Here is a 27,514-nt window from a genome sequence, read left to right on the forward strand (position 1 = left end):
CAACTGCTTTCTTATCAGAAAGCAGAGACAGAAAAGGAAGTGACTACAGGGAAGATGCACCTCTCCAGGGAACATTCCCAGTGACCCACCTGTTCTCCATACCCCACCTGCTTACAGTTACCACCCAGTTAGTCTGTTCCAACTAGGATGAACAGATTATGTTACAATTCTCATAATCTAATTATTTACCTCTGAGTATCCATAATCTAATTATTTACCTCTGAGTTTTCCCACATTAACAGGAGCTCTAGGTTAAAAAAATGCACAAATACATTTTTATCATTTTTCATGTTAGATGTTTTAAATGAGGCCACAAAAGCAAAAATAGTACAGAACAGAGGAATTATACCTCAACACAAGATGACACACCTACTGTTAATGTCATAACAAATGAGGAAATATTGAAATTGAAGATTTTTTTAATATCTGAAAGAAGATAAGGATACCCAGTTCCACATTTTATTCTTATAGTGCTGGAGGTCCTAGCTACAGTAATTAGGTAAGAGAAAGAAATAAAATGCATCCTAAATGGAAAAGAAGAAGTCAAATTGCTCCTTTTTGCAGATGATATGATGATATTGTCTTAAATAAATAAAAATCTAAGAGACTTTAAAAGCTAAAACAAACAAACAAACAAAAAAAACTGCTTTGTCAAAGTTGCAAAACACAAAATCAGCATATTAATATCAGTTGAGTTTCTATACTACCTGAAAAAAAAGAAATAAGAAAGCAATCCTGTTTACGATCTGTGCTTAAAAAAAAAATAAAGAATGCTTAGGAATGTATTTAACCAAGGAGGAAAAGAACTGTACAGTAAAAACTACAAAGCACTGGTGAAAAATTTTAAATTGTATCACCAATAAATGGAAAGATAGCCAATATACATGAATTGAAAGAATCAATATTGTCACAATGTCCATACTACCCAAAGCAATCTTCAGATCCAATCCTGTAATATCTTCAAAGAAATAGAAAAAACAGTTGTACAATTCCTATGAAATCATTAAAGACCCTGAATAGACAAAGTCATCTAAAGAGTAAAGAACAAAACTGGAGACCTCACACTATCTTACTTCAAAATATACTGCAAACTGTAGTGAACATAACCACATGGTATTAGCATAATAACAGGCATATAATGCTTAATATAGAAGACAAAAATAGATCTACTCTTTTATAGTAAACAGATATTCTAGAAAAAAAAACTCTCGAGAGTACACACTGGGTAAAAGACAGTCTCTTCAATAAAATTGGATATTCACGGGCAGAAAAGCACTATGAGACTCCTATCTCTCGCCATTGAATAAATCAACTTAAAATGGATTAAAGACTTAAATGTAAGACCTGATACTATAAAACTAATAGAAGAAAACACAAGGAAATAGTTCATTATACTTTTATGGGCAAATACGTTTTTAATAAGAACTCAAAAGGACAGGCAACAAAAGCAAAAAATAGACAAATGGTATTATACTGAAGAGTTAATGTACAAGGTAGGACACAATCAACAGAACAAAAGGTCAGCATACAGAATGAGATAAAATATCTGCAACCAATATATTTGACAGGGTTAACACCCAGAATATATAAGGAACTCAAGTAATTCCATAAAATTAACAATAATAATCTGGTTTAAAACCAGGCAAAATACCTAAGTAGAAATACAAATGGCCAACAGGTTTATGAGAACGTTCAACATTACTAGCCAACAGGGAAATGAAAATCAATAGTATGATATGATATCACCTCACCCCAATTAAAATTGCTCTATGAAAAATAAAAAATAATAAATGCTGGCATGGAAGTAAAGAAATGAGAACTGTTGGTGGGAATGTAAATTTGTACATCCATTAGGGAAAAGGGTATAGAGATTCCTTCCCAAAATTTGAAATAGAGCAATCAACTTTTCCCAAAATCATACTACTGGGTATTTATCTAAAGAAAATGAAATCATTATGTCAGAGAGATATCTCCACACATAGTGCAGTATGCTCTTTACAATAGCCAATATTTAGAACCAATCTAAGTGTTTATCAGCAGATGAATGGATAAAGACCATGGGGTACATATATCACAAAATACTATATATCCATAAAATGATGGAAAGCTTTCATTCATGGAAACAGATGTACTGGTCAGACATTATGGTAAGTGAAATAAATGAAACATAGACAAATGCTGCATGATCTCACTCTCTTGTGGAATTTTTAAAAGCCTACCATACAGAAGGAAAGAGAAGAATAGTGGTTACTATTCTAATAGATGCAGAGGAGATGGGGGAATGGGGATTGGTTGGTCAGTGGATACACAATTACAATTAGATAGCAAGAATAAGTACCAGTGTTCCATTGTACCATAGGGTGAAGATCACACTCATGTTTCAAAAACATTAACCACTAAGTTCATTTAGATTTTCTATGCTCTATTTTAAATCAAATATTTTTCTACTATATCCTCACAATAATTTTCAGTTAGGTGGAGACTGTGCATATCAGAAAACTGAGAAATATAAAGGTTAAATAATTTGCCTAAGGTCACACGGTCATTAATCAGAAAAGGCAGATCAAGAATTTAGTATGTTTCTTTGATTCAAGATTATTGCCTTTAGCACAAAGAGAATATCATCAATATTGAGCTTGTTGTTTAAACACTGTACTCTCCTTTATGTGTGCTACTCAAAAGAGCCACTCCATAATATGATGAGGTCCCTGTACCAGATTGTAAATCAATGGACAGCTTCCTTTTTAAAGAAACTCACAAACACATGCACATAAACACACACACACACACACACACACACACACACACACACACACACACCCCTTAAATTGAATTTAAATTTTGCACAAGTGTATATATTAGAAATTAGTAAACTATGATCTACTATTGGTCCCTTGTTTCTTTAAATAAAATTTTAGTGGAATACTGGCACTCTTATTATTCATTTACATGTTCTCTCAGCTTCAGCACTGTAAGATTGTTATTATTATAGAGACAATAGGGTCCATTAGGCTACCAACATTCACTATCTGGCCCCCCAACTCAGACCTTCCTCAATTCAGGGAGGACTGAAGAAACTGGGGTTCATGTTGTTTCCAGCAGGGCCTGGAATGAGGTAAGGTAGATAAGGAATTCTCCAGTGGTATAATCAGCCTGGTCTAACCCTCTAAGCTTTTTTTATTTTCGAATTCCAAAAATGTTATTCTTCTTAGGATTAGAGGAGGGACTTGAATTTATCCATTCTTAATGCCCTGAATACCTTCAGAATGAATTTTCCAGGGACAGCATAAGGACTCTTCTACTAACATTTCATTTGAAACTCAGAGATAATAGAGAGACCATGGAGTAGAATCAACCTGACTATGAGAGAAATCTCATTCTTCTGTCTTTGAAACTTCTAAGATTGCTTCAAGGACCCAAATACAAATGAACATTTCATTCTTTCCTAATTTTCTTTTTTGCTTGGGCAACTAACCAATTTCATTTCACATTTTTGAAAACTATAAATAGCAATGAAGCATATGCAAATCACTCAAACAGTTCCAGTTCAATTAATAACTAGGAGAAAATTCATTATTGGCTCTCCAGAATAAAGTTTACAAAAGATCAGATGCCTCTATGGCAGCAAATGCATATGAAGAAAGTTTTCAAAATATTATCCACAGAGATTGTTTTCTGTCCTGAATCGATTAGCTATTCAATTGGATTGGTTCAAGCAATTAGTTATTTCAAAATCCTTCGATATGCATATTTTAGAAAAGTGAAAAGCAAATATTTTTCAAATGTATCATTGTATAAATCTATAACATAAAAATTCTCTATTAACTTACATGTCTCTGGGATCCATCGTATTCACACCTTTCAATTTTTCCTAAGCTTCCATCTGAGAAATACAACTTTTCTGCACGGTGGTCGATAGTGAGTCCATTTGGAGTAAGTATATCTGTACTGACCACCACTTGAGCATTTTTCCCAGTCAGGGTCGATCTCATGATACTTGGATGTTGTTCATTCCAGTTAGTCCAAAACATTAAGCTAATTAAAATTAAAATTATAATAAATAATTTAAAAATTTGTTCAGAGTAAAAACACTGTATAAATACAGCAAGACCAATCTATTTAAAACAAGCAAATTTATTTGGCATCTAGTTTTTGACCCTTAAGGAAATCTAGGTGATAAGAGGAGATATGGTTATTATATTTTTATGCACATTTTCCCCAGTTTCCTAAGCTTAGAAACCATTTCCGAAAGTCAATTTTCCTGTACATTCCTTCAATTTAATTAAGTTGAGTCAATTTGATGCACAATGAGGATTTACTTTTATCAGGTAAAAAAACAGTAATATTAAATTTTCTATGAACTGCATAGAAGCAGATCTAGAGTGATCACTTTGAACATGCTTATATTAACTATATTTTCTTCTATAATTAATGAAAGTCAAAATCCCTCTCCACTTCTAGATTTGCTTTTTATATTCTACATTCTCATCTACATATTTTTTAAAGAAAAAAATTACCAAACTTGCATATTTCTCTTTTTTTTTTTTTCCTCCTCTCTTAGTTGATTTAGTAATCACAATATCGTTTCTGAATTTTAGGGGTGACTCTCAAATCCTTAAAAACAACAGCTGCTGTTTAAATCTGTGTTTGTGAACTGATACTTTGTGAAAGACCTAGGATTCTAGAGATGCCCTTAAAAAATCACTGGAAGAGTACAAAGGCTGTCAGGTTGCAGTCTCCAAGCCATATTTGTACTAAAACAGGTTCTCATTTTGGGTTTTATCTATTGGGTTGTCCTTAAGAGTTTATTTGAAGTAAAGTTTTTGATGCTTAAGGAGAGAAGGAAAGAAGATGGAAGGGAATGAGGATGATAGGTTGTCTGCTTTAAAATATGAAAAACCTCATTTCTAATAGTCACAAAGAAAATTATCATATAATATTTAGTATTTACAGCAAGATTGCATATATTATTCCTACATTTAACATGTAAAGGCAATTTAGAATTATAGTCAATACAATTACACAATATGTGTTTTTCTTTGTATATTTTGCAAAAATTTATTTTTGGACAATAATCAAGTTCACAACAGCTACTTGATAATTAAAAAACAATCTATATCTATTGAGGAAATCTGGATCATCTTTACTCTTTGTTAAAATATTTCATTTCATTTTCATCTATTTCTGAGAATACAAAAATCAAAGTTACCAATTATCAAAAATATTTTGTTTTGTGAGTTAGTAAATTTGAAAAAAATTAGGACATTCCATTTTCATAAACTGTTTGCAGTTTTACTCATAAATGTGACTTTAAAATAAAATATTTAGTTGATTAAAACATATAAAAAGTTACTCATAAATATGAGGTTTTAAATTGACAATTTGTCCATGGTGTTTTCTTAAATTGTTAGCTTTAGAATTAGAGAATTTTTGAGGTATTAGTGTTCCTTTCACGTCACCATTTCACAGATAAGAAAGCAGAGACCTAGAGAGCTTGTGTAATAAAAATTGTACAAATAAGCAGTATCTGAGCAAAGTTTTGAACTCAAGATGTCTAACTTCCATTCAGAATTTAGAATTTTATTTAAAATTTTCTGTTATGTAACTTATAATATGAATTTGAAAGTGTCATTGATATACATGATGATAAAAATGTCTTCTTATTTAAACTTTAATTTCAAATAATATTCCAGTTAAAATATTTTGGCATGTTTAATCATTCAAATATACATTGTACCGTATGCAAGATGAAAATGTGAATTTTAATGTATGTAATAAATAGTTTTAGGATAAAGCACTTAGCAATTAAAATTATGAATTTATAAAATATTATGAATTGTTTCCCTGTGTTTATTCCAAAATTGAGTCATAAAGTCCCTTTGACCAACTCTTTTATTCTACTGTAAGACATTTATTACTGTTTTGAGATTCTATTGGTAAACCATGGTGGTAAGTGTAGTTAAGTCAGAATACGCTGCATGGTGACCAAGCAGTGATGTGAGCAGAGCTGGCTCTGCCAGGGCATTGGAAGGCCTGTGTCCAACTGAACTGTTACCCAAGCTGCTGGAGGAATCCATTTGCCCCTAAGCCTTCAGAGTTTTTATGTATAAATTGGTGTTCAAATAAGTGAATTAAGTCTAATCTTACTTCCAACTCAGATTTATATTTAATTCTGAGTAATTTATCTAATCCTTTCTTCTGACAAGAGGTCAGGGTCAGTGGTTATCTGTCATTGCTTTTTATTCTTCAATTTCTCTTCACCTTAAGTAAATGGAGCTCTTCTATTTCTGCTTGGTTAAGGCTGGATTGGTCAGGGGTTTGCTTATTTGTTCCATTGAAGAAAAAACTAATTTTCTGCTGAACAAATAACTGTGCTACATTGTTTGACAGTAAAATTCCATAAATGCATATTGCTTTTCTACCTATCCTGTGCTTTGTGCTTCAGTTTTCTTTATAACTGCTTCCTTTCTGACACCTACCCCAACATTCCCATAACATTTTTCTACTTTGTTTTATCTTACTCAATCAAAAAGGTGCAATCCATCTCATAAAATCCTTACAAATCTTATTTAAACCTCTGCTCATCATATCAGCCAACAGATGTAGACTACTTGACTGTTTTAAATACCTAATTTTTGGAAACATAGCTGTTTGCAAAGTTTGTTTTCCAGTTACTGTTTGTTTTCTTTTCATTTTAATTTAAGATGTCCTATTCTTAAATTTACTTCATCAAAGTGAAAACAACCCTCTTTTAGATGTCAATATGTATTAATAGCTTCATTTTAAATTTGTAATTCCAATCAGCTCTGCATTAATATCTTCTTCATGTTACATTTTCCAGCACAGTATTGTCTCTTTCTATTTTCTTTTCATCATTTAAATTTGCTTTTACTTGATCTTTCATGAAGATGACATCTGATATTTTAATGATTCATACTTACAAGACTTTCATTAAAGAAATAAATTTTTATGAATTATGAAGAAAGCTTCAAAGGAAACCTTTAATTTTGAAGTTAGTCTTTTTTAAAGTTAACATAGCTCTGACATTCTTCTGACTTATAATTATAGTACAGAAAGAAAAATAACCTCTTTCTTACTTTTGGCATTCATCCAAGGCCAGCACATGTGGGTGGTCATCTTCTGACATGGTGATGACCGCTTCTCTGTCAAATGCTCCAGGCCGGGTCTGGTCCACTGTATGCCTAGTGATGGATGAGGTAGTGGAGCTGGTCCAATATAGTGTATCCCAGGCTCTGTGATAGGCAAGTCCTTCCACAGAACCCACATCTGATGGGAACAAAGAATAAATTGACATTTTTATTTACAAACAAAAAAATTACCTTTCAGAGAGAAAAAGGGAATATATATATATATATATATATATATATATAATTTCTGTTTTTAATAATCATTTCCCTACAAACACCAAAAAAAATAATAATTGTGGTGCATACAATTGATAGCTGATTACACACAGCAAAATATAGCTCTGAACCAACAAATTTGTCATGGGAGCAGTTCTGCAAATACATGTTATTAAAATTTAATCTTCTCATCCAAGAAACCACAATCAAATGTTTTTATGCAGGAAACTGGTGCTTTTCTCCCCTTTCAGTATGTTAATATTAATTTTCAGAAAGTGTCCAGTGTGCAACACTTACAAATGTTTTTGAAAATCATATGTTAGTGATATCATTTAGGTACAATCATAATGGGTTTTCTGTTGATAACTATAGATTTGGTATCTCAAAAAAAACCAAACACATTGAAATTATAAAAACAAGAGTATCAAGAAAGCAGATTCAATTTCATATTTACTATTACAGATAGCAGGCAATGTTTTACTAAGTTAGTGTGGCAAATCCTTTGATTCTCTTCTACAAATGTAATATAAAAACCAAAAACACAATACAAAATTAATTGCCAGCTAAAGCATGTTTTAAATATTATCAGAAAAAGATGAATGGCACTACAGAGATAAATAAAAAGCGACAAGGTGAAAAACAATGTAATTATTACATAAAACTGTATTTTAAATCACTAGGATAATGTACAGTAGCTATTATAATTTTCATCCATGGCTTTGAGCCCATCTATAAGTATAATCAAAGTATTACAGTTTTCCTTCATGCTACCTATTTTCTTCAATTATTCTTAATGTGATTAACAAAGATTCATATTAAAAATTAACATTACTACATACAGAACTTGATATTGTTTTTCTTTCAAGGAAATTCTGAGACAAACTATTTAGCTCTTATTTTAAAGAAATACATGAAAAGGACATTTTCAAACTTAAGATGTATAAATATTTCATTTAAGGAGATCAATACAATTTTGCTAGATTGCCGAACAATAATTAAAGTTCTTGAACCAGATTTCTCTTCATATGATTAATTATTTGTCCCTTTTTTCCTTTGTAAATGCACTACAGAATATCCAATATCAATAAAATTAATAGCCACAACTTATTGGGTGTTGTCTATCTGCTAAAATTTGTGCAAACTGTTCTGCATTCATCATATTATTTTATGTATACATCTAGTCTGTGAAGTTTGTTTCATTGCTCCTCTTTGCCAAAGGAGGAAAGTAAAGGTTGCAGTTACAGGTTTGATAGTGTTAAAGCAACTTTTTTACCCCAGGTTCATCTGCTTCCAAATGCCTTTGTCCATAGTAGCACCACTCATTGGGGATGAGTTGGAAATAAACAAGTTCCATTACATTTTACCTGTCTGCTCTGAGGGAATTATGTAACAAGTAACTTGCCATGAGTACCCTCCTCTCAAAGAATAAACAAAACAGTTTCTAAGGGATAGATGGAGGTGACTAGTATGGAAACCCAGGTCAGAGATGATGAAAGAAAAACTATAAAATCATGATAAAACTGATAAATTGGTTAAGTTTTATGTGATTCATATGATGCTCTTATTGGGGTAATTAGGTGGGATGTTGGTAATGATTAAAAAAGTTTTTCTGTTATTAAATAAAACTGTGTTTTTTCAATTCAATTCATTTAAAAATATAGTAACTCTATTGTAGTGTTTTCAGCACTATATGTTTTCATCATTCACAAGGAGAATGAGAAATAGCAGATCTAGAAAAATCCAAGCAAATAAGAATCAATGCATCCTCATTCAGTACCATTTCCTTCTAGTGACTTCACAGACCTTCCTGGACACTATCCTGACAGCCGGGAAGAAGCCAGTCCATATCATAACTGAGATGAAACAGATGTTGCTTTCTTTTGGCCGACATAATTTCAAGGCTACTAAATTACATCTGTGTCATTGTCCAGGTATAATCTCTTTGATGTTATTTTTGTCACAGATGACATACTGGTAGTACATTTAAACATAATCTGATGTTACTTTTTACTTAATTTTCTTTCTGTAAAAAGATATTTAATACTGTATGTGGCGCTCACACTTGTAACCCCAGTGACTTGAGAGGCTGAGATAGGAGGATCACAAGTTTGAGGCCAGCATCAGCAATTTAGTGAGACTGTCTCAAAATGAAGAATAAAACAAAAGTAATGGGTCATGTAGCTTAGTGTTCCTGAATTCATCGCCCAGGGGGAAAAAAACAGATGTTTATTTCTTTATGAAAATTATGTTAGTTATTAACAGAAAAGTCAGTTGAAGACATACACACATTATCAAATCATGAAAAATATTTTAGTTGAGATAACATTGAACTTCTTTTGACATTTTACAATGGTCTAACAATTGTGTGAGGGCCATGTGCTGTGTTTGTGTGTGTGGTGTGTGTGTGTGTGTGCATGTTTAAAAATGAGGTTCCTGAATCAGTTGAACAGCCAGAAAATGAATTTTGAGATATCGATCTTGGAAGACAATTGTATAGTTAAAATAAAATAACTATCTATACAGTCAGCCAGATCTGAGCAGAGTGAATCAATACAGAGTTAAACATCCTTGTAACTCAAGGATGTAAAATAGGCGTAATTAAGAAAATAACAGTACTTTTTCATCAACTCCATACTTTTCACTTCAAATGTATTGGAAATGTGAAATGTGAAAATACCACCTACCACCTCCTCACCCCATGTATTCACCAAAAGAAAAAAAAAAAATCCCTACATTCTCTACATCCTTGAGCAGGGAATTAAGTTTGGCTCAGCATGAGTGCTGTGCTGATATAGTTTTGTAAAATTAAGAAGGGAGTTCAGTTCTTAAAAAAAAAAATCTAGTCAGGCAAATTATGCAGAAACATGCTATACCACCATTTCCTCTATTCCACTACAATAGTGGAAAATTTTATCCAAATAGCTTTGCAGACAGCAACCAACCACTAGTTTGATAGCTATGCAAAGGGTTTCACTTCTCAGAGAGCACAAGCACATTTCACTACCACTGAAGGAGGGACCACAAATCCTCTTGTCTGCACTGTGTTCTAAAGCAAGGGCAAAAGTTTACAGAATGGGAAAAGCAGCAAGGATGTCATTGGTAGTGAACCCCATTTACAAAACACTGTTATTCATCTAGCTAAGCTAATCATCACAGATGAATCCAGTTGCAAAGTTAGCAAGAAATATTTATTTCAAGAATGTGATACAACTGTAAAAGGTCATAATGACCTCCTCCTCGAATGTGCACTACTGTCTTACAGACTTGTTCTGTGAAATAATGCAGTATTAGAGATAGCTGTTGGAAATTATTATAGCTAGTATAAAGCATCCCAAACTTATTTGAAGTATAATTCACTTAAACACAGAGTAGTAACCTTGATTTCTAATTCAAGTACAAATCTTAAAATAAGAATTCCATAGATATATATTACATATATATCTTAACTTTCTTGTTTCTAAAGAAATAAAATCCTGCATCTATTTCACAATCTAGAACTGCTATTGAGCTTTTTGTATGAGGTTTCTTTAAGCCTAAGAAAACACTGCTTTTACTTAAATTTTGTCTAAACACTATCCTTCCCTAAAAATCTCCCAATAACTCTTATTTTTCTTTCTTTCTTCTTTTCTTTTTCTTTCTTTCTGATACACCATGCTTTATTTTCCTTTTGTAGATTCTCCCTCATTGCAATGAGCCAATAACTTGACATGGTTAAACTACAGGTTTATTAGAAAAATCCAATATTGTTTGACCATAAAATACTCAACAAAATTGGAATAGAAAGACATTTCTTAAACTTGAAAAAGGAAAACCAAAACCCATCATATTTAGTGATGAAAAAGGAATAATCTTTCCCTCAAATCAAGAACATGGCAAGACTGTCTACATTTGCCTTTCTATTCAATGTTATATTGAAGATTCTACCCAGTGTAACTAGAAAGAGATGATAGATGGATGGATAGATAGATAGATAGATAGATAGATAGATAGATAGATAGATAGAGAAAGAAAGAGGGAGGATTCAAATTGCAAAAGAAGAAGGAAAACTATCGCTACTTGCAAATAACAAGTTCTTATGCATACAACAGATATGTAATCAACAATATAAAAAATAAACTACTTAGGAGTAGCAAAAGAATGGTAAAATTTCAAACTTGTTCATCAAAAAACTACAGAATTCTACTTTAGGAAATTAAAGAAGAATTACATGAATGAAAAGATATTCCATATTCATGGACTGGAAGTCTTAATATTATTAAGAGAGAGCAATACAATCCCAAAAGAACAACAAACAATGTAATCCATATCAAAATCACAGCTGGCTATTTCCCAGATACTAACAAACTGATCTTAATATACATATGGAAATATAAGGAGCATTGAAGAGTCAAAACAATCTTGCAAAAGAAGAACAAAATTAAAAGAATCACACTTCCTGATTTCACACTAAATACAATGATAAAGTAAGTAAGACACTGTGGTATTATTATAAGGATATACATATAGAAAATAGGACCAATTTGATAATACAGAAATAAACTTTGGTGTTTATGGTCAAACAATTTTTTGAAAAGGTTTCCAGAAAATATATCAATGAGGGTAAAATCATCTTTAACAAATGGTGTTGAAACAACTCTATATTTAATTCACTAGACTGTTTGATCCCTTCATGTAATTCACATGCATCCATGTGTACACACCCACACCCACACACACACTCAAAATATAACAGCCCTTAATTTAGAAGGTCAACGGTGATGATACCCTTAGAATAAAATGCAAGAGTAAACTTTCATATCCTTCGGTTAAGCTAAGACATTATAGACATTTTAGACATAGCACCAAAAAGTACACACAACAAAATGAAAAGACACAATCAAGAAATGAAAAAGTCAACTCACAGACTGGGAGCCAAATTATTTATGTCATAATGGACTTGTATCTACAATATGTATTTTATAAAAATACTTGCAACTCAACAAAAAAAGCAACTCCCCAATAGAAAAACAAGCAAAGAATTTGATAGCTATTTTTGCAAATGTATACCAATGGCTGAAAAATGCATGAAATATGGTCAATGTTATTAGCCACCAGAGACATGCAAACAAAAATCCCAACTCATATCCACTATGATCACTAAGATAAAAACACAAATTTTTGCAAAGTTATGGAGGATTTCACACAATGCCAGTGGGAATGTAAATTTGTTCCACCTCTGTAAAATAATTTGGCAGTTTTTCAAAATGTTAAATGTCAGATTACGGTATGACCTGGCTATTCCACTAGTAGGTATATATCCAAGAGAAATAAAAACACACATCCACATTTACACAAATGTTCATAATAATTTTATTTGTAATAGCAAAAAGTAGAAATATATCAAATATCAATAAAATTAATGATGAATAAAATATGTTGTATCTATATGATGGGATACTATTCAACAATAAAAATAGGACATATTAACATATGTTAAATTGTGGATAACCTTGAAAATAGTATACTAAAAGAAATATGAAAAAACTCTTAATATTGCATTTAGATGAAATGTTCAGAATAGACAAACATTTAAACACAAAAGTGAATTAGTACTTGTTTGTGTTTACTATGACTTCGACTACTACCAGTTTTGTTTCAAGGCTGAGTCACCTTTTCCCCACATCAACAAATTAAGAAATACAGTAACTTGATTATCTAAAATTTTTTTTCACATATAGGCATTCACTTATTTCCTTAGATTATTTAAGGCCATCAGCAAATCACTTATTAGGGCTGATATGAACCAGTTCATTCTGATTGGAGATGACCCAGTACTGACTATAAATATTTGAAGAGTCCATTCTGGTCACTCTTAAACCACAGCAATATCGTTGTACTTCTACACTTTGCCTGCGACCTCTTTTATAAATCATTTAACTGTTAAAAAGCTCAACATTTTTTTAACCAGTGTAATTTAAAAAAACTAACTAAATAAATATCTATAATAAAGCCTAAATTTTTTTAACAAGGAACAATGCTACCCTAAATAATTTTTGTAATTTTTTTTTTTTTTTGTGAGAGATCAACTGAAATACACAGAGAATCCACTGAATAACTGAACTCAGTTATAGGTGCAGAGATAAATGCCTATAATTTCAGTGACTTGGGAGGCTGAGGTAGAAGGACTTCAAGTTCAATGCCGGCCTGGGCAACTTAGAAAGCGCTTGTGTCAAAATGAAAATATAAAAATGACTGGGGATGTAGCTCAATGGTAGAACACCCCTGGTTGTAACACCCACCTAGGGTGGGGGAACTAATGAGTTTAGTAAGATGTCAGGAGGCCATAATGAAATAACTCAAAATCCAGTTCTAGTATCTACAAAAATTACTAATTAGCTATATAATGGAAAGAGAATGCCAAAGACAGTTTCTATGAAACTATGCTACTCTTGAACCTGTGAATCTGGCTCTTTCTGTGGCCAAAGCATTGCAATGAAGCTACATTTCATGAATGTGGATTCACCACTTTAGGATCCCACCCTTCTCCCATGAGGATGTACAACCCACTCAAAGTTTTTGAACAGGGGAACTATTCTGTCTTTCCCTCTTTTTTATCCCTATTATTCTATTCCAAGAGTAAACTTGTTTGCAGGGATTTGACTCTATCTTACACAATGACAAGCTTTTATTATTATCCCCAAGCAGTTTTAATTCCCTTAAACCAGAGCATTTCAAATATTTCCATGTCAGAAGAGTCTTTGCTTTCCATTGTATAACAGAACAGTCCTGTTTATTTGGTTTTCCCAGAAAAGAAGAAACAATTTGTCCTAAAAGAGTACTGAAGCAGCTTGAAACAGCTTGAAGCTTTTAAGTGACAATGATTTTTTTTCCCTTTTCTTTTGGTTATGTAGTGTTTTGTTTGTTCGTTTTCAGATTTAAAAACATTTAAGTTCTGAAGTTTAGCTAGGACTTCAGACTCAGTTGAAAATTATACAAATTTAGTCATGTCTCAACAATTGCCTCTATCTCTTGTCACTACTACTGGAAAACAAAGAAATACAAGTGAAGAAAAGACTGAGCATATGAATGATTATTGTCGTGTCAGTCTATCTGGAATAAATAAATGGACTTCACTGACTTTACTGAGATTAAGCTAATGTGAGAATATCCAGAACTTCCAGAGAAGAGCATGAACTCCAAGGTGCCTAAAATCAACAAGTATGCCTTAGATACAATGGACACATTGAGTCACTCTTTGAGGTTTATAATGAGAAAGTGACTTGGAATCCATCCTTGCTTCCTTCATGAGAAAGTAAGGCAAATCTTCAGGTCAAAGCCATGAATCAGAACATTCGTGAGAAAGAGGTGTCTATGCTCATCTCCAGATGCCAGTTTAAGATACATCATTTTCCTAGGTCAATTTGCATAATACAAAACAATCTCAATAGAGATTCACAGATAAACAGCTAAAACAGATGATAATCCCATAGTGTGATCTGAGAAAAATAAAGGACTTCTTATCCAAATTAAGACCCAGGTGTCACTTCCAGTTTCTCATGTTCCATTATTAAGTATGTGTGGTCTTGATTTAAGGTTGTCTTCAGGGGTTCTTTGCTTTAATAGTCTCTGTAAATAATACTCTTTAGAGGATAATGTAAGTAATGATTGATACTTTATTATATGTTATTATATTCTATTATTTTAATGGAGCATAAAATGTGAGTATTATGCAGAAGAGGAAAAGATGAGGAAGAGCTTTAAAACAGTCTTGAGGGAGGCATAGAAATGTGGACTTTTGGGAATCTAACAATAGTTCAGTGGTATGTGGACTGAACAGAAATGTAGTGTTATAATCAGCATATGAGCTGTTCTTTGGTAATAAATTAGTCATTTCAAGAAAACCTATTGTATATTTGTCAGTTGTGGATCTTTAAACACTTTTTCATGGCTGTGACTAAATGATTTGACCAGCACAATTATAAAGGAGGAAAGGTTTATTTGAGGGCTCATGGTTTCAGAGGTCTTAGTCCATAGAAGCCAGCTCCATTCCTCGGGGCTCGAGGTGAGGCAGAGCATCATGACAGAAGATGGTGGCACAGGGAAGCAGCTTGCATTATCAGGAAGCATAGAGAGAGGGAGAGAGAGTCTCCACTCTCCAGACACAAAATATATACCCCATAGCCATGCCCCAATTCCACTCTCCTCCAGCAACACCCTACCACTTCAATTAGTTCCATAAGGGATTAATTCCCTGATTGGGTAAGACTTTTAAAACCAATCATTTCTCCTCTGAACCTTCCTGCATTGTCTCACACATGAGCTTTTGGGGGACACCTCACATCCAAACCGTAACATTGCAATTTGCACCTGATGCCTAGCATTTATCCAACCATTAATTTACAAATTACTTCTTTGGTCCTTCCTTCAGTGCTGTCCTTCCCTCTTCAGATATTTAACCTAGCACTACTAATAGTCATTTTATTTTCTATTTCACTTTACTTCAGATTTGGGGGTCATATTTGCTTCTTCAGTCTTTCCCCACATTCAAATACCATAGTATGTGGTCTGATTCTGCCTTCTGGGTGATGTTTTGTGAATTAGTAAATGTTTATTTCTTTATTTCACTCTGACTTTCCTCACTGTCCTCTCTTTTATGCTGTCCTGATGCAGAGAAATCATCTGCTTCTTCAACCCTCCTACTATAAGCTTCCTGTCAAGCAGGGTAGAGCCAGCAAATGTTATCCCAGACATGCTCTTGTGGCTCTTCCAGTTCTCTGCCTTTTGAAGCTATTGTGTCAGTTGACTGGTCTTAAACCTAAGAGCCGCAGAACAAGCTAATCTTCTACATGCTGATGTGGAATTTATTCCTTTATGCATTATTATATGTAAATAACTTAATCCAGTATGTATGTCTTTAAGCTGCACAGAAATAACTCAAATTGAATAATAATTCTTTCCTAAATCAGTATAACACTTATAAAAATAAATTCAAGAACACGTGTAATTTTTTTATGATTTAGAATATCAAGAATCATCTTAATCTTTGGATTCCAAATCCGTTTTCCTTTCAAAAGCATTTCATGTATAGGAGCTCATCCTCTTGAGACAAGTTGAAGTAGTCATTTGCTGGATTTAAAGAAAAACTAAGTAAAGATATAAAGAAATGTGTCTTTCTGAGAGGATATCTTTTCAGTATTAATTTGAATGTGAAATGCTTCATAGAATAATAGGATTTTTTTATAGTCATTTGCTTTTAGATTTTAGAGTGTTTGTTATCAGGAATCCAGGAAGAAACTAATGAGATTAACTGTTAAGAAATTAATCTTTCAGGAATGGGAAGAATTCAAATGTTAAGGCATTATAATTGCAGAATGCTAGAAAAAATTAACATTTTAAGAGAGTATAAATTCATTCACATTACCAAGCAGATAAAATTAAGGGGTCAGTTTTCTTATAACTCTCATTTCATAAGTTTTACTTATGTTTTTTCCTATCTCTAATATAATACATAGATGTGTTTGACAGGAACACAATGTTAGATTTAAAAAATAAAATTATAAAATCAATTAAATTATTTACAAGGTTTCCAAAACACTTTCTATTTGTATTAAAATCATCATTTGAAATATACCCCTTAGCTTACCACCAGCCTTACAAACGTATCTCTATTGCATCCTGCAAGTCCCCTCATTTTAAGGGAAATGTGTATTCCCCCAACAGACAAATCCACTACTTGTGTTCTGAATTATGTTGTTCTCTCTATTCTTCTGAAGAACCTTTTTCCTTTTGTTTCCTCTGCTCTTTCCTCTAGAATAAAGACCCCTCACTTTAGTGCAGCATATTCATAGTACACAGAATTATAGCTCTTTAGAATTTAGAACCCCTTTGAACTATACTTCCAATTTTGTTTCTCTCATTGTCAGACTTTTCAAATGAATTGTTATATATTCTTATTTCATATTCAACTTCAGCACATTTATGTCTGACACTTTTATCAGTAATTCCCCTGAAGCTACTCTTCCCTAGAAACATGGTACTAATAATCAGTAATTAGCAATAACAATTTAGTAATTTCTTCATTGCTAAGTTCAGTGAACAGTCTCTCCATTTTACTTAACACTTGTTGACTGTCCTCCTTCTTTTTGAGATTCTTGAGAGTTATCTCCCCACCTTGTAGTACTGGGGATTGAGCCCAGGGACGCTGTACAACTAAGTTGTATCCCTAGACCTTTTGTTTGTTTGTTTTTGTTTTGAAACAGACACTTGCTAACTAAGTTGTCCAGACAGGCCTTGAACTTGCCATGCCTCCTGAATCTCTAGGGTTACAAGCCTGTGTCACCATACCGAGCAACAGTTGTTTTATGTTTATTTGTTTTTTGTCATTCCTCTTCGGGTTTTTCCATATATCATCAGTGTCTCCTTCACAATATTCTTTGCTAGTAACCCCTTCAATAAATCAATGCAGGTAAAACTGAAGGTTTGATTTTGGGTAATCCTTTTCTGTGCTCTTTTGTATATGATCTCTTCTAACCCATTTCATTAAACGTTGTCTACATGCTTTTGTTTCTATACCACATGTGTGATCTAGATATTTATAGGCTTACATCCAGCAATTATGGTATCTTTTAATCATCTGAATGATATCTCAATAAAAATTTGTAAAAAGAAAATTTTCACCCCAAACCTAACTAATAGTTTTCACTCATTCAAACTAGAAACCCAGTAATCACATTTGAATTGAGTCTTTAGTTTTTGCATAAATACATGATTAAATGCTTTTAATTTTATCCCCAAGGCATATTTTAAGTAAATTTCCATTTTGTTCTCCACTGACACTATTATCTCTGTCATCAGCTCTTGCTTGAACTTCTGTCCCAAACTATCCTCCCAAGTGTCATTCTTGTACAGTTAGTTAATTCTCCATCAGCAACTCCAGGTGATCCTAAAGCATGTATTCTATCCCTGCTCTGCTTACAATCCTTCAGTGTTAAGCCATCACGTTTAGAATGAAATTTGAGTTAACCCCTTCCTGCCTGTCCAATTGTCTCTCAGGACACTCTGCCTGCTTCTTTTATTAGGCTCTGGCCACACGGGTCTTCTAGGAACTTGCGTCCTCTTTCAGACTTGTAGAGACTAACATTTATAGATGACATATGTAATTTTCACTTCCATTTTCTTTCCTAGGTCTGACATTTCTTGAATATAGAATTGCCCATCTTTCTCACTGAATTATTTTTGTGTCCCTTTTTTATTTCCCTCATAATATAACATAATTCTATTTGTTTTTCATGTTGTTTTTGTCAGTCTCATCCCACTAGATTGAGTATATGGAACATGGTTAATTTGTTTTGTTGTATTCTCACACTGAACAAAGTCCCAGGCCTACAGCTAACAAGGAAAATTATTTGTGTGATAAACTGATATGAATTTCTAATCCATGGAAGGCAGTATCTGTATATTTATGCTTTATTTTTTATATGCGCAAGACCTAGTATATTAGAAAGGCACTCAAGGTAATAAGCACAAACTCTAGATTCAGATATAGCTGGCTATGAATACCGCATTTCACTTTACCAATTACATGACAATTAGGACATCATTTAGATTCTTTGTATTTTTGTTTCCTTCTCTGTAATGTGAACATGGCAATAGTATAGAATTCATAAGATGTATAATGATTATGAGTTAACCTGTGCATTTAGAGCAGTGCCTAATGCTAATTCTTTATTTGATAAATTATCATCCCCCTTTTCCACATGTAGAATATTAGAGATAATAGCAATTATGTGTGTTTCTGAACTTTAAGAAGCTACCATCTATATTTGTAATTACAATTCTCTTTTATTATAAGAAACTGGGTTCCAGTTTATTTGTTCCTTATTCCTCAGAATAAGCTCAGAAATTTGTACCACTTAATATGTTTTTGAGTCTCAGTGTAACCTACATAATGATACTGTAAATATTTGATTATCTTTTAGATGGAGAAGTTGTAAGCCCGAAGGAAAATTAAAATGCTAGAAAATATCAAATTTTCATAAGAAAACATGAGAGACAAAGATGAAGAGACATATAAAGACAGAAACAGTAGTGACTTCCTAAAAGAGATAGAAGTTAATGAAGCACAAACAAAGAAAAAGTCTATTCCAGATAATGGAACTCATAGAACAAGACATGATTCTCTATGGTTAAGTTTGCAAAGGAAAACTGAGATTAGTGACAGAAAAAAAGAGAGACATAAGAGATGGATAGAAACATTTAATCTCTAGGAAACAAGTAAGTGTTTTAAAATTCAACTCAAGATAAAAAGGTACTAAGAATATTATTTGAAGATTACTAACTCTCATCTTTTGAAAACCATGTGACATAATCAGAATTTTGTTGACTATATACATATAATAAACATTGTATAAAATATTATATATTATATGTTCACACAATATTAAAATGCCATATTGTAAAAACAAAATTTTGACCTGCCAATGAAAAACTAATAAGAAAAATGAAAAGCTTTCTTTGAAAAATATTCCTTATCTAAATGTGGTTTAGAAAATGAAATTGACTTAAAATATTTAAATGGAATGGAATGTACATGAATGTAAATGCATTACTAATGTTTAAACAATAAAACTGAAAGTATACTAATCACAAGCAATACTGAAGAATTATTTATTGTAGGTGTAGCGCTATGAAAAGGAAATACACAGAATGGAGATTAGAACATCCACTTTTTCCTATTTACATGTTCTTAATCAATTGCCAAATTATATAGTGCAGGAATTAAGAGGTATAAAAATGTTTTACTTGCATTCTTGATAATTGCCATTCTAATTGGAATGAGATGAAATCTCAATGTAGTTTTGATTTGCATTTCTCTAACTGCAAGAGATGTTGAACATTTTTTCATATACTTATAGATTGATTGTATTTCTTTTGTGAAGTGTCTGTTCAATTCCTTAGCCCATTTATTGATTGGGTTGTGTTTTTGGTGTTAAGTGTTTTTGAGTTCTTTATATCCTGGAGATTAATGCTCTATCTGAGGTACAAGCAACAAGAAATGTTAGTGAGGATGTGGAGGAAAAGGCACACTCACACATTGCTAGTGGGACTGCAAATTGGTGTAAACACTATGGAAACCAGCATGCAAATTTCTCAGAAAACGGAATGGAACCACCATTTGATCCAATTATCCCATTCCTTGGTTTATATACAAAGGACTTAAAATCAGCATACTACAGTGGCACAGTCACATTAACATTTATAGCATCTCAGTTCACAACAGTTAATCTATGGAACCAACCTAGGCACTCTTCAACAGATGAATGCATAAGGAAAATGTGGTGTATATATATGCAATGGAATATTACTCAGCCTTAAAGAATTATGAAATTATGGCATTTGCCCGTAAGTGAATGGAGCTGGAGAGTATACTGCTAAGCGAAATAAGCCAATCCCAAAGAACCAAAGACTGAATGTCTTCTCTGATATGTGGAAGTTACTTCACAATAAGCAGGAGTGCTAGGAAAGAATAGAGGATTAGATGGAGAGAAAAGAAGGGAAGGGAGGGACTATATGGGTAAGAAGGATTAGTAGAATGAAGGAACATTGTTACTCTATATGAATATATGATTACACAGTGCAATTCTACAACATGTACAAGCAGAATGAGAAGTTATACTCCATTTATTTATGATGTGTTATAATGCATTCTACTCTCATGTATAACCAATTAGAACCAAAAAAGTACGTTTTGCTCTTTTGAACAAGCTTATATTGCTTTTTTCAACTTGTGTGCATTCTAATTAATATATGTTCAATTTTCCACCTACTCTCAAATGCTAATGGAGCTTTTTAGATCCATTTTTTATTTCTGTATTTCTTCAGCACTAATTTCTATATTCATTTCTGCACAAATTTTTAAGATATATTTTTCCTTTCATTCCATTTCCATTATTCTTTTAATGTTTTTTGCTCTTTTTAGTTATATATGACAGTAGAATCCATTTTGACATAATTATAGAAGCATGGAATATAACTTGTTCTAATTCAGTCCCCAGTACCTCTCCTTCCCCTACCCTCACCCCATCACCTGTTCTCTTCCTTCTACTAATCTTTCTGCCATTTACCCATATTTTTTTTTAATTAATTGCTTGTGGATGTACATTATGGTGAGATTCACTGTGTTATATCCATATATGTACATAGGAATGTTATGTCAGATTAACTCCACTGTCATATCATTCTTAATAAGATAAAACTCATTTTCAGGCCTTCTATTTGTTTATGCTCAGTATTTCTCATTGTTATGAATTTCTCTACTCAGAAGAGTCATACATCAGCAATGTTTCCTTTTGCTTTTAAACCTGGTTTGCATCTTCTCCCATCTCTTACTTTCTTTTCTTTTAGTATTTTAATTATTAATGAACTTAATCTTGTTTGTATCTCAGTGTTTGAACATTTGATCTATCCTTCCTAATGCAACTAATTATCATCATATTTGAAAACTGGTCTACCGAAACGGACACAGTCAACCATTTTAATGCAATATTTCTTACCACTAGCCTCAATTCTTATAAGTTTTTATACTTCCCATCTGACCCCCCGATGTGTATCACTTCTCAATTTACTTTTTAAACTTCTCTTTAGAAGTACAAGATTATTGGAAGAAGGTGCAGAATCATGAACTAAATTCATTTAGTACAACTTTTTCTTGACATTCTGTTCTTCCTGATAGATTTCAATCATACTGTGGTGACTTATTTACAAATCTCAAAGTGTTTATTCTTTTTATTCCTATAATTCTGTGCTTGCTTAAGTACTGTGATCATACATGTTACTGTTTTTCTTTATTAACACTCCCTCTTCCTCTCTTTATTGTGAATGCTCCCCATGGTTTTTAGTTAATATAAAATGGTTCATGATTTAAACTATAATCACCTTCATGATGACTCCTGACTGAAGTTCTAATTCTAATCAAGTTCCTCTGAGCCTTCTTATGTAGGCCTCAACCTTTGCCTATAAAACTATAGACACTAAGCACAAATGAGTTTATCTACTCTCATCTGCCTACATTAAAATACTAAAATACTAACATAGTTTCTAACCATTCAAGGCTATACCTTAAGGGTATAGTCTTATTACCATGGTCTCCCTTAATGTGTCTTCCTGAGTAGCCCAGTTATGCCAAAATAATTTACTGTTTGTTCTAGATAACACCTATTGATAGATCCCTGACCACCATTTCTTATTTATTAAAAAGCAAAAACAATTGTGAATTTTTTCTGTTTCTTTGAGATGTATATGCATTGCTTACAATTCAGAAGTATTTTCTCAGAGACCTGAGAGCCATTCTTTTGAAATGTATTCATCAGGAAGGATAAGACCTCTATCTCCCAGTCTCTGTGGAGAGGCTAGAATCCTAACTTTGATCATTGCCATCTGGGTTAATCACATTTACACTGAACAACTTTTGTGATTTTTCATTTCCCTTACTCAACTGAGCTCCCACTCTGGCCCCTACTCCCTTTTGCTTTCCTTAAATTGCCTAGTCACCTCTGTACAAATCAAAGCTAAGTGCATTTCAGGCTTGACCCTCTTCACTATAGCAACAGTGTATTACTGATCAAAATCTGTCCTTCCTACTTTAGTGTCCAGTTATTTTTATCTTTGAGAGTCAAGCTGTTATCTCTAAATTTATATTCTTCTCTCTAATTCCATTTACAGAACAAAATTTAGAAGATTTAGACTATTTATTAGCATTGTAAATTTCCTTGTCCTAGTAATATTATTCATCTCTCAATTATTATAATTAATAATTAGCTAAGTTATTTAAAGAAAGAGTTGGAGAGATTTCCTAAAGAGCAGGGAAAACATATTGTACAAATGCCAATACCTTGTTTTGTTTTGTTTGTTTTTCTTTCTTAAGGATAAGACTAGTGCATGAAAGCTGAATTGCTCAAGAAAGGAAGGAAGATTTTTCAGTGTTATATGACAAAAAGTAAGAGAAAGTTTTAAGAAATGCAGAGAAAGAGAAATTTAGGAAGGGAAACACTGAAATCTAATTAGGAATTTGTGTGTAGAGTTCAATGAAATCTTTCAGCAACATTTTATGAAACCTCCCACATGGTACCTACCCTTATTTAGGAATTTTAACTGGAAACTTTCTGGGAATTTGATCTTAAGGAAGACCTAGGAAAAGAGCCTGAATGTCCATGGGAAGCCCTGCATGTCTGCTTGCTGGTTGCAAATTTAGAACATGTTTTATTCTCTTTGTGTTTAGATAAATTGAAAAGAAAAAAGGAAGAATTATGCCACTATTACATTGTTTGCATGAAACAGTTTTCTAAGCTATTAAAGTAAAATAAAATACCATAATGGCTTTATATTTCCCCTGTTACTGAGATTTCATTTATCTTGAAGGAATGCCCTCAGAGAAATATCTTTCCAAGATGTTTCCTCATACCAGGCTCTTCTCTGCTCCCTCACATTTGTCTGTGTATAATAACACTTATCCAAAACTTCTATTTTCATATTTTTAAACTGCATCACAATTACTTTTGTCTATTTCCTCAATTATATTGCAAACTCCTTAAAGACCCTATACTTATTTGTACAAGCAAAGACTTTCTGGTTTTATCATTTGAGAATTTAGAAAATAAGTTCTATGCTATCCTTTTCTTCTTTTATATTTCCAGAGCCTGGTGATTATAGGTAGTGTTTGCTTAATTTTAAGATGAAATGCTCAAAAATTTTTTGAAAACTAAGAGTAAAGCAATTTAATAGGGTTCTGGGGATGATTAGCTGACCTTTAGTAAATTTCTTTATTGATTAAAGGATAGAAATATCAATGGTACAATATCCTTGGTGATATTTCCTCCCTTACGTTCCAAAAGTCAGTAATATGCTTTCCTATTGAGAGACTCTACTTAAGACAAATTATTTTGAAGAAAAACCTTGTTAAACAATGAATTGGGATAGAATTACTTAAGAATATGTTAAGATAATAACTTGTATATCTGATTTTAAATGCTATCATGAAGAACTTTCATGCTCCAACACTGTCAATTTAAATAGTCTCTTTGTTCAAATCCATAGTAGTTATCCAGACAATACTCATTCCTTAAACATTATTATTATTATTATTTTCTCTCTCCCCATTCCTTTTTTCTTTTGTAGTGCTGGGGATCATAATTATGACTCATACATGCTAGGCAAATACTCTGCCACTAAGGTATAGAACCAGCACCTAAAAATTAGGTATACATTATTGCTTAACATAGCTGCCAAAGGCATTTATGAACTTACTACTATTTAAAAATTAGTTTAAAAAGGTACATTAAACTTTTTAGAAACAAAAAAGTTATACATAGTAATTTATGAAACCATCAATAATTTTATCCCTTACTTATAGTATCAGTATATATTGTATTATTTCCTATTTGTTTGCATTCATTGCTCAATGATTACAAATTTTGAATGCCATTTTCCTATTAAATTGCTCTGTTAAAGTGAAAACAAGCAGCAACACTACCTTCCAATTACCTTATTCAACTAACAATAATAACTAAGATTTATGGTGTAAACTGGGGTTATGCAAGTAACAATTCTAATCTATCTCACAGGTTAATTATGTGGGAACTCAGAAGTCACAAAACATACGTTTAATAGTAATTAGTATTTATTGAGCATTTACCTGTGTTCATACTATTTTAAGAGCTTATATTATTTAGTATAAACTTTAAAACTCTGGGTTGTTTATCACTCTGCTCATTTGTTTGGGTCAAACTACACAAGTTTTACTGTTTGTTTCAAACACCTAGAATACAAAGGTAGAATGAACGTCTTTATATTACCATGAAAAATAACACAAAGGTGTCTGTAATTGCATTTCATGTAAAAGATAATGGCAAGATAGAAACTTAGGGAAGAGTTTTGTTATGTTAGAAATAGGAAACTTAACAAATAACTAGTTATAAAGTAGATTTATTATGGAAATAAAAATCTGTGTGTCAATGTGATGCAGTCAGTTCAATATTTCTTTCTCATAGACATTATTTTTCATAGCAGAGGAGTTAAGAGGTGATTTTGATGTTTGGAGCTTTCTTATCTTTTATTCTTTATTGACACTAAGTCTGTCTTTACCTCAAGTGATACAAGAAAAAATATATTCTCAGAAAAGGCTTTATGTTTTAATTCATCTGCAGTATGCTGCCTTTCGAATGGTTTTTAAAAGGGTAATAGGCTCTTCATTCAATAACATTATAATAATTAGCCTTCATATTTTCAAGAAAATAAATGCAATTATTTCTCATACTAATTTAAACAGTCATTTTTCCTTTCAGAAATTTAGGTGTTTCTGATTTGTGTTTATTATTTCCTTTAACTAAAACCTGTTCTCCCATAATCTTACTTAAGTGAGAGGATCTTAAAATTCCTGAGGATTTTCTTTTTATTATTTAGCCATGAGAATTAAAGAAATAGGTACTCAGAATAGAAGAAAAACATGCTACAGATTTAAAAAATTCTGTGACCTAAACTCTAGTTATTGCCTTTTAAACTTCTTTTTTTAAATCTCTCAGGTTTAAGAAATATATTTCTTTTTATTTCAATTTTCTTTTTGAAAGTATACACATAACTAGGTGCAGTGGCACGTGCCTGTAATCCCAGAGTCTCTGGAGGGTGAGGCAGGAGAATTACAAGTTCAAAGCCAACCTCAACAACTTAGTGAGGCCCTTAATAAACTAAGCAAAACCCTGTCTCTAAATAAAATATAAAAAGGGCTAGAGATGTAACTCAATGCTCAAGCACCCCTGGGTTCAATTCCTAGTACTGGCAAAAAAAAAAAAAAAAAAAAAAAAAAAAAATATATATATATATATATATAAAATGAGATCTATGTATATAGATCTCATTTTAAACATATAATGTATTTAATGACCAACTTCATCATTATTTACAATTCAGTAATAATATAGTAAATGGAAGAAAGAGGTGTGAAAGGACCTAAAAATATTCAAAAATTTACTGCAGGCCTGTAAGTCTTAGGGGAGAAAAAAGAATTAAAAAAAGAAAAAGAAATTGTCCTAAAATAAAAACAAAGGAAGACAGAAGAAAAAAAAAAAAAAAAGAAACAAGAAATTTTCCAAGAAAGTAATGACAGAGAAAGTTTACAAATATCACATCACCTAAAGAAAGGAGATGACACAAGATAAAAAAACAAAACAAAACTTTTTTACTAGATTATTTTTCATTCATATAAAATGCTGCATATAGAAAACATGTCTGAAAAACTGTGATGCTGCTCAAAGCAGTTTATTTTCAAATAAACTTGTAAAATTTCCTTGTTGATGTACTTGAGGTCAAGAGTGCTGAAGAAAGGGAGCTGAGAAGGTGGCAGGAAATATTACCTAGTTCCCTGAAGCAGGGCTGAAATGGTAGCCACCAATTTTTGAGTTTGAACTGGCAACAGGTTAGATGTTAAAAGTCTTATTAAATAAAAATAAAATAATAGTGTTTATCTGCAGGGAGAAATAATCATTTCCTGCTCTTGAAAGGTTTATTCAAAGACAGCAGCTATTCTGAAAGGAATTGGTATTAAAGGCTACATGCAAATATTTGACCTCACATTACCTTGCAATTCCCCCAAATTTCTTCTCAAGTAAATATTTTATGCAGTGCAATTTTTTTTATCATTAATGGCAATCATTTTTTATACTGATTTAGAATCTGATAGTATGTATGGACATATATGGTATTTAGAATCTGATAGTACATGTTTAGAATCAGATAACATAAATACACATATACACTCAAAAAATTTTTTTGAAGAAACTAAATTGATCACAGAAAAGACAAAGTGATATAATGGACTAGAATAGCTGAAAATCTGTGACACTTAAAACCAGGCAAAACATTGAGGTTGTCAAGGCCTTGGGCAGAGATTAAAACTAATATTTTATATAATTAGAGTCACTGGTTGACCAGAAAGAGGTCCCCATATCACCTTGTTTCTCATTTATACAATGAGTTAATAACCAGAAGTTCCTCAACTTCACTTGCTATGCAATGAAGATAAATGAGTCATTTCTATGTAAAGTTTATGGTTTGTTGGAAACAAGCATTATGTAAATAACTGTTGGCACTAAAATGATAATGCAGACTTGCCATTTATAAGT

The 27,514-nt window shown here is 32.2% G+C and overlaps 1 protein-coding gene across 5 annotated transcripts in view; it reads right to left on the reverse strand.

Annotated features, from left to right (window-relative positions):
* The window catches only part of LRP1B (LDL receptor related protein 1B), a 1,899,381-nt gene that overhangs the window by 365,254 nt on the left and 1,506,613 nt on the right, over positions 1–27,514 (reverse strand). For all 5 annotated transcript variants that reach the window (XM_079135584.1, XM_079135585.1, XM_079135582.1 and 2 more), the window contains exons 42-43: positions 7,098–7,287; positions 3,831–4,035 (exon numbers count right to left, since the gene is read on the reverse strand). In XM_079135584.1, coding sequence (XP_078991710.1) covers positions 3,831–4,035; positions 7,098–7,287 — 395 coding nt within the window. The remainder of the gene's footprint in view (positions 1–3,830; positions 4,036–7,097; positions 7,288–27,514) is intronic.

This window comes from Sciurus vulgaris (assembly GCF_902686455.1).
Source record: "Sciurus vulgaris genome assembly, chromosome: 3".
Lineage (NCBI taxonomy): Eukaryota > Metazoa > Chordata > Mammalia > Rodentia > Sciuridae > Sciurus > Sciurus vulgaris.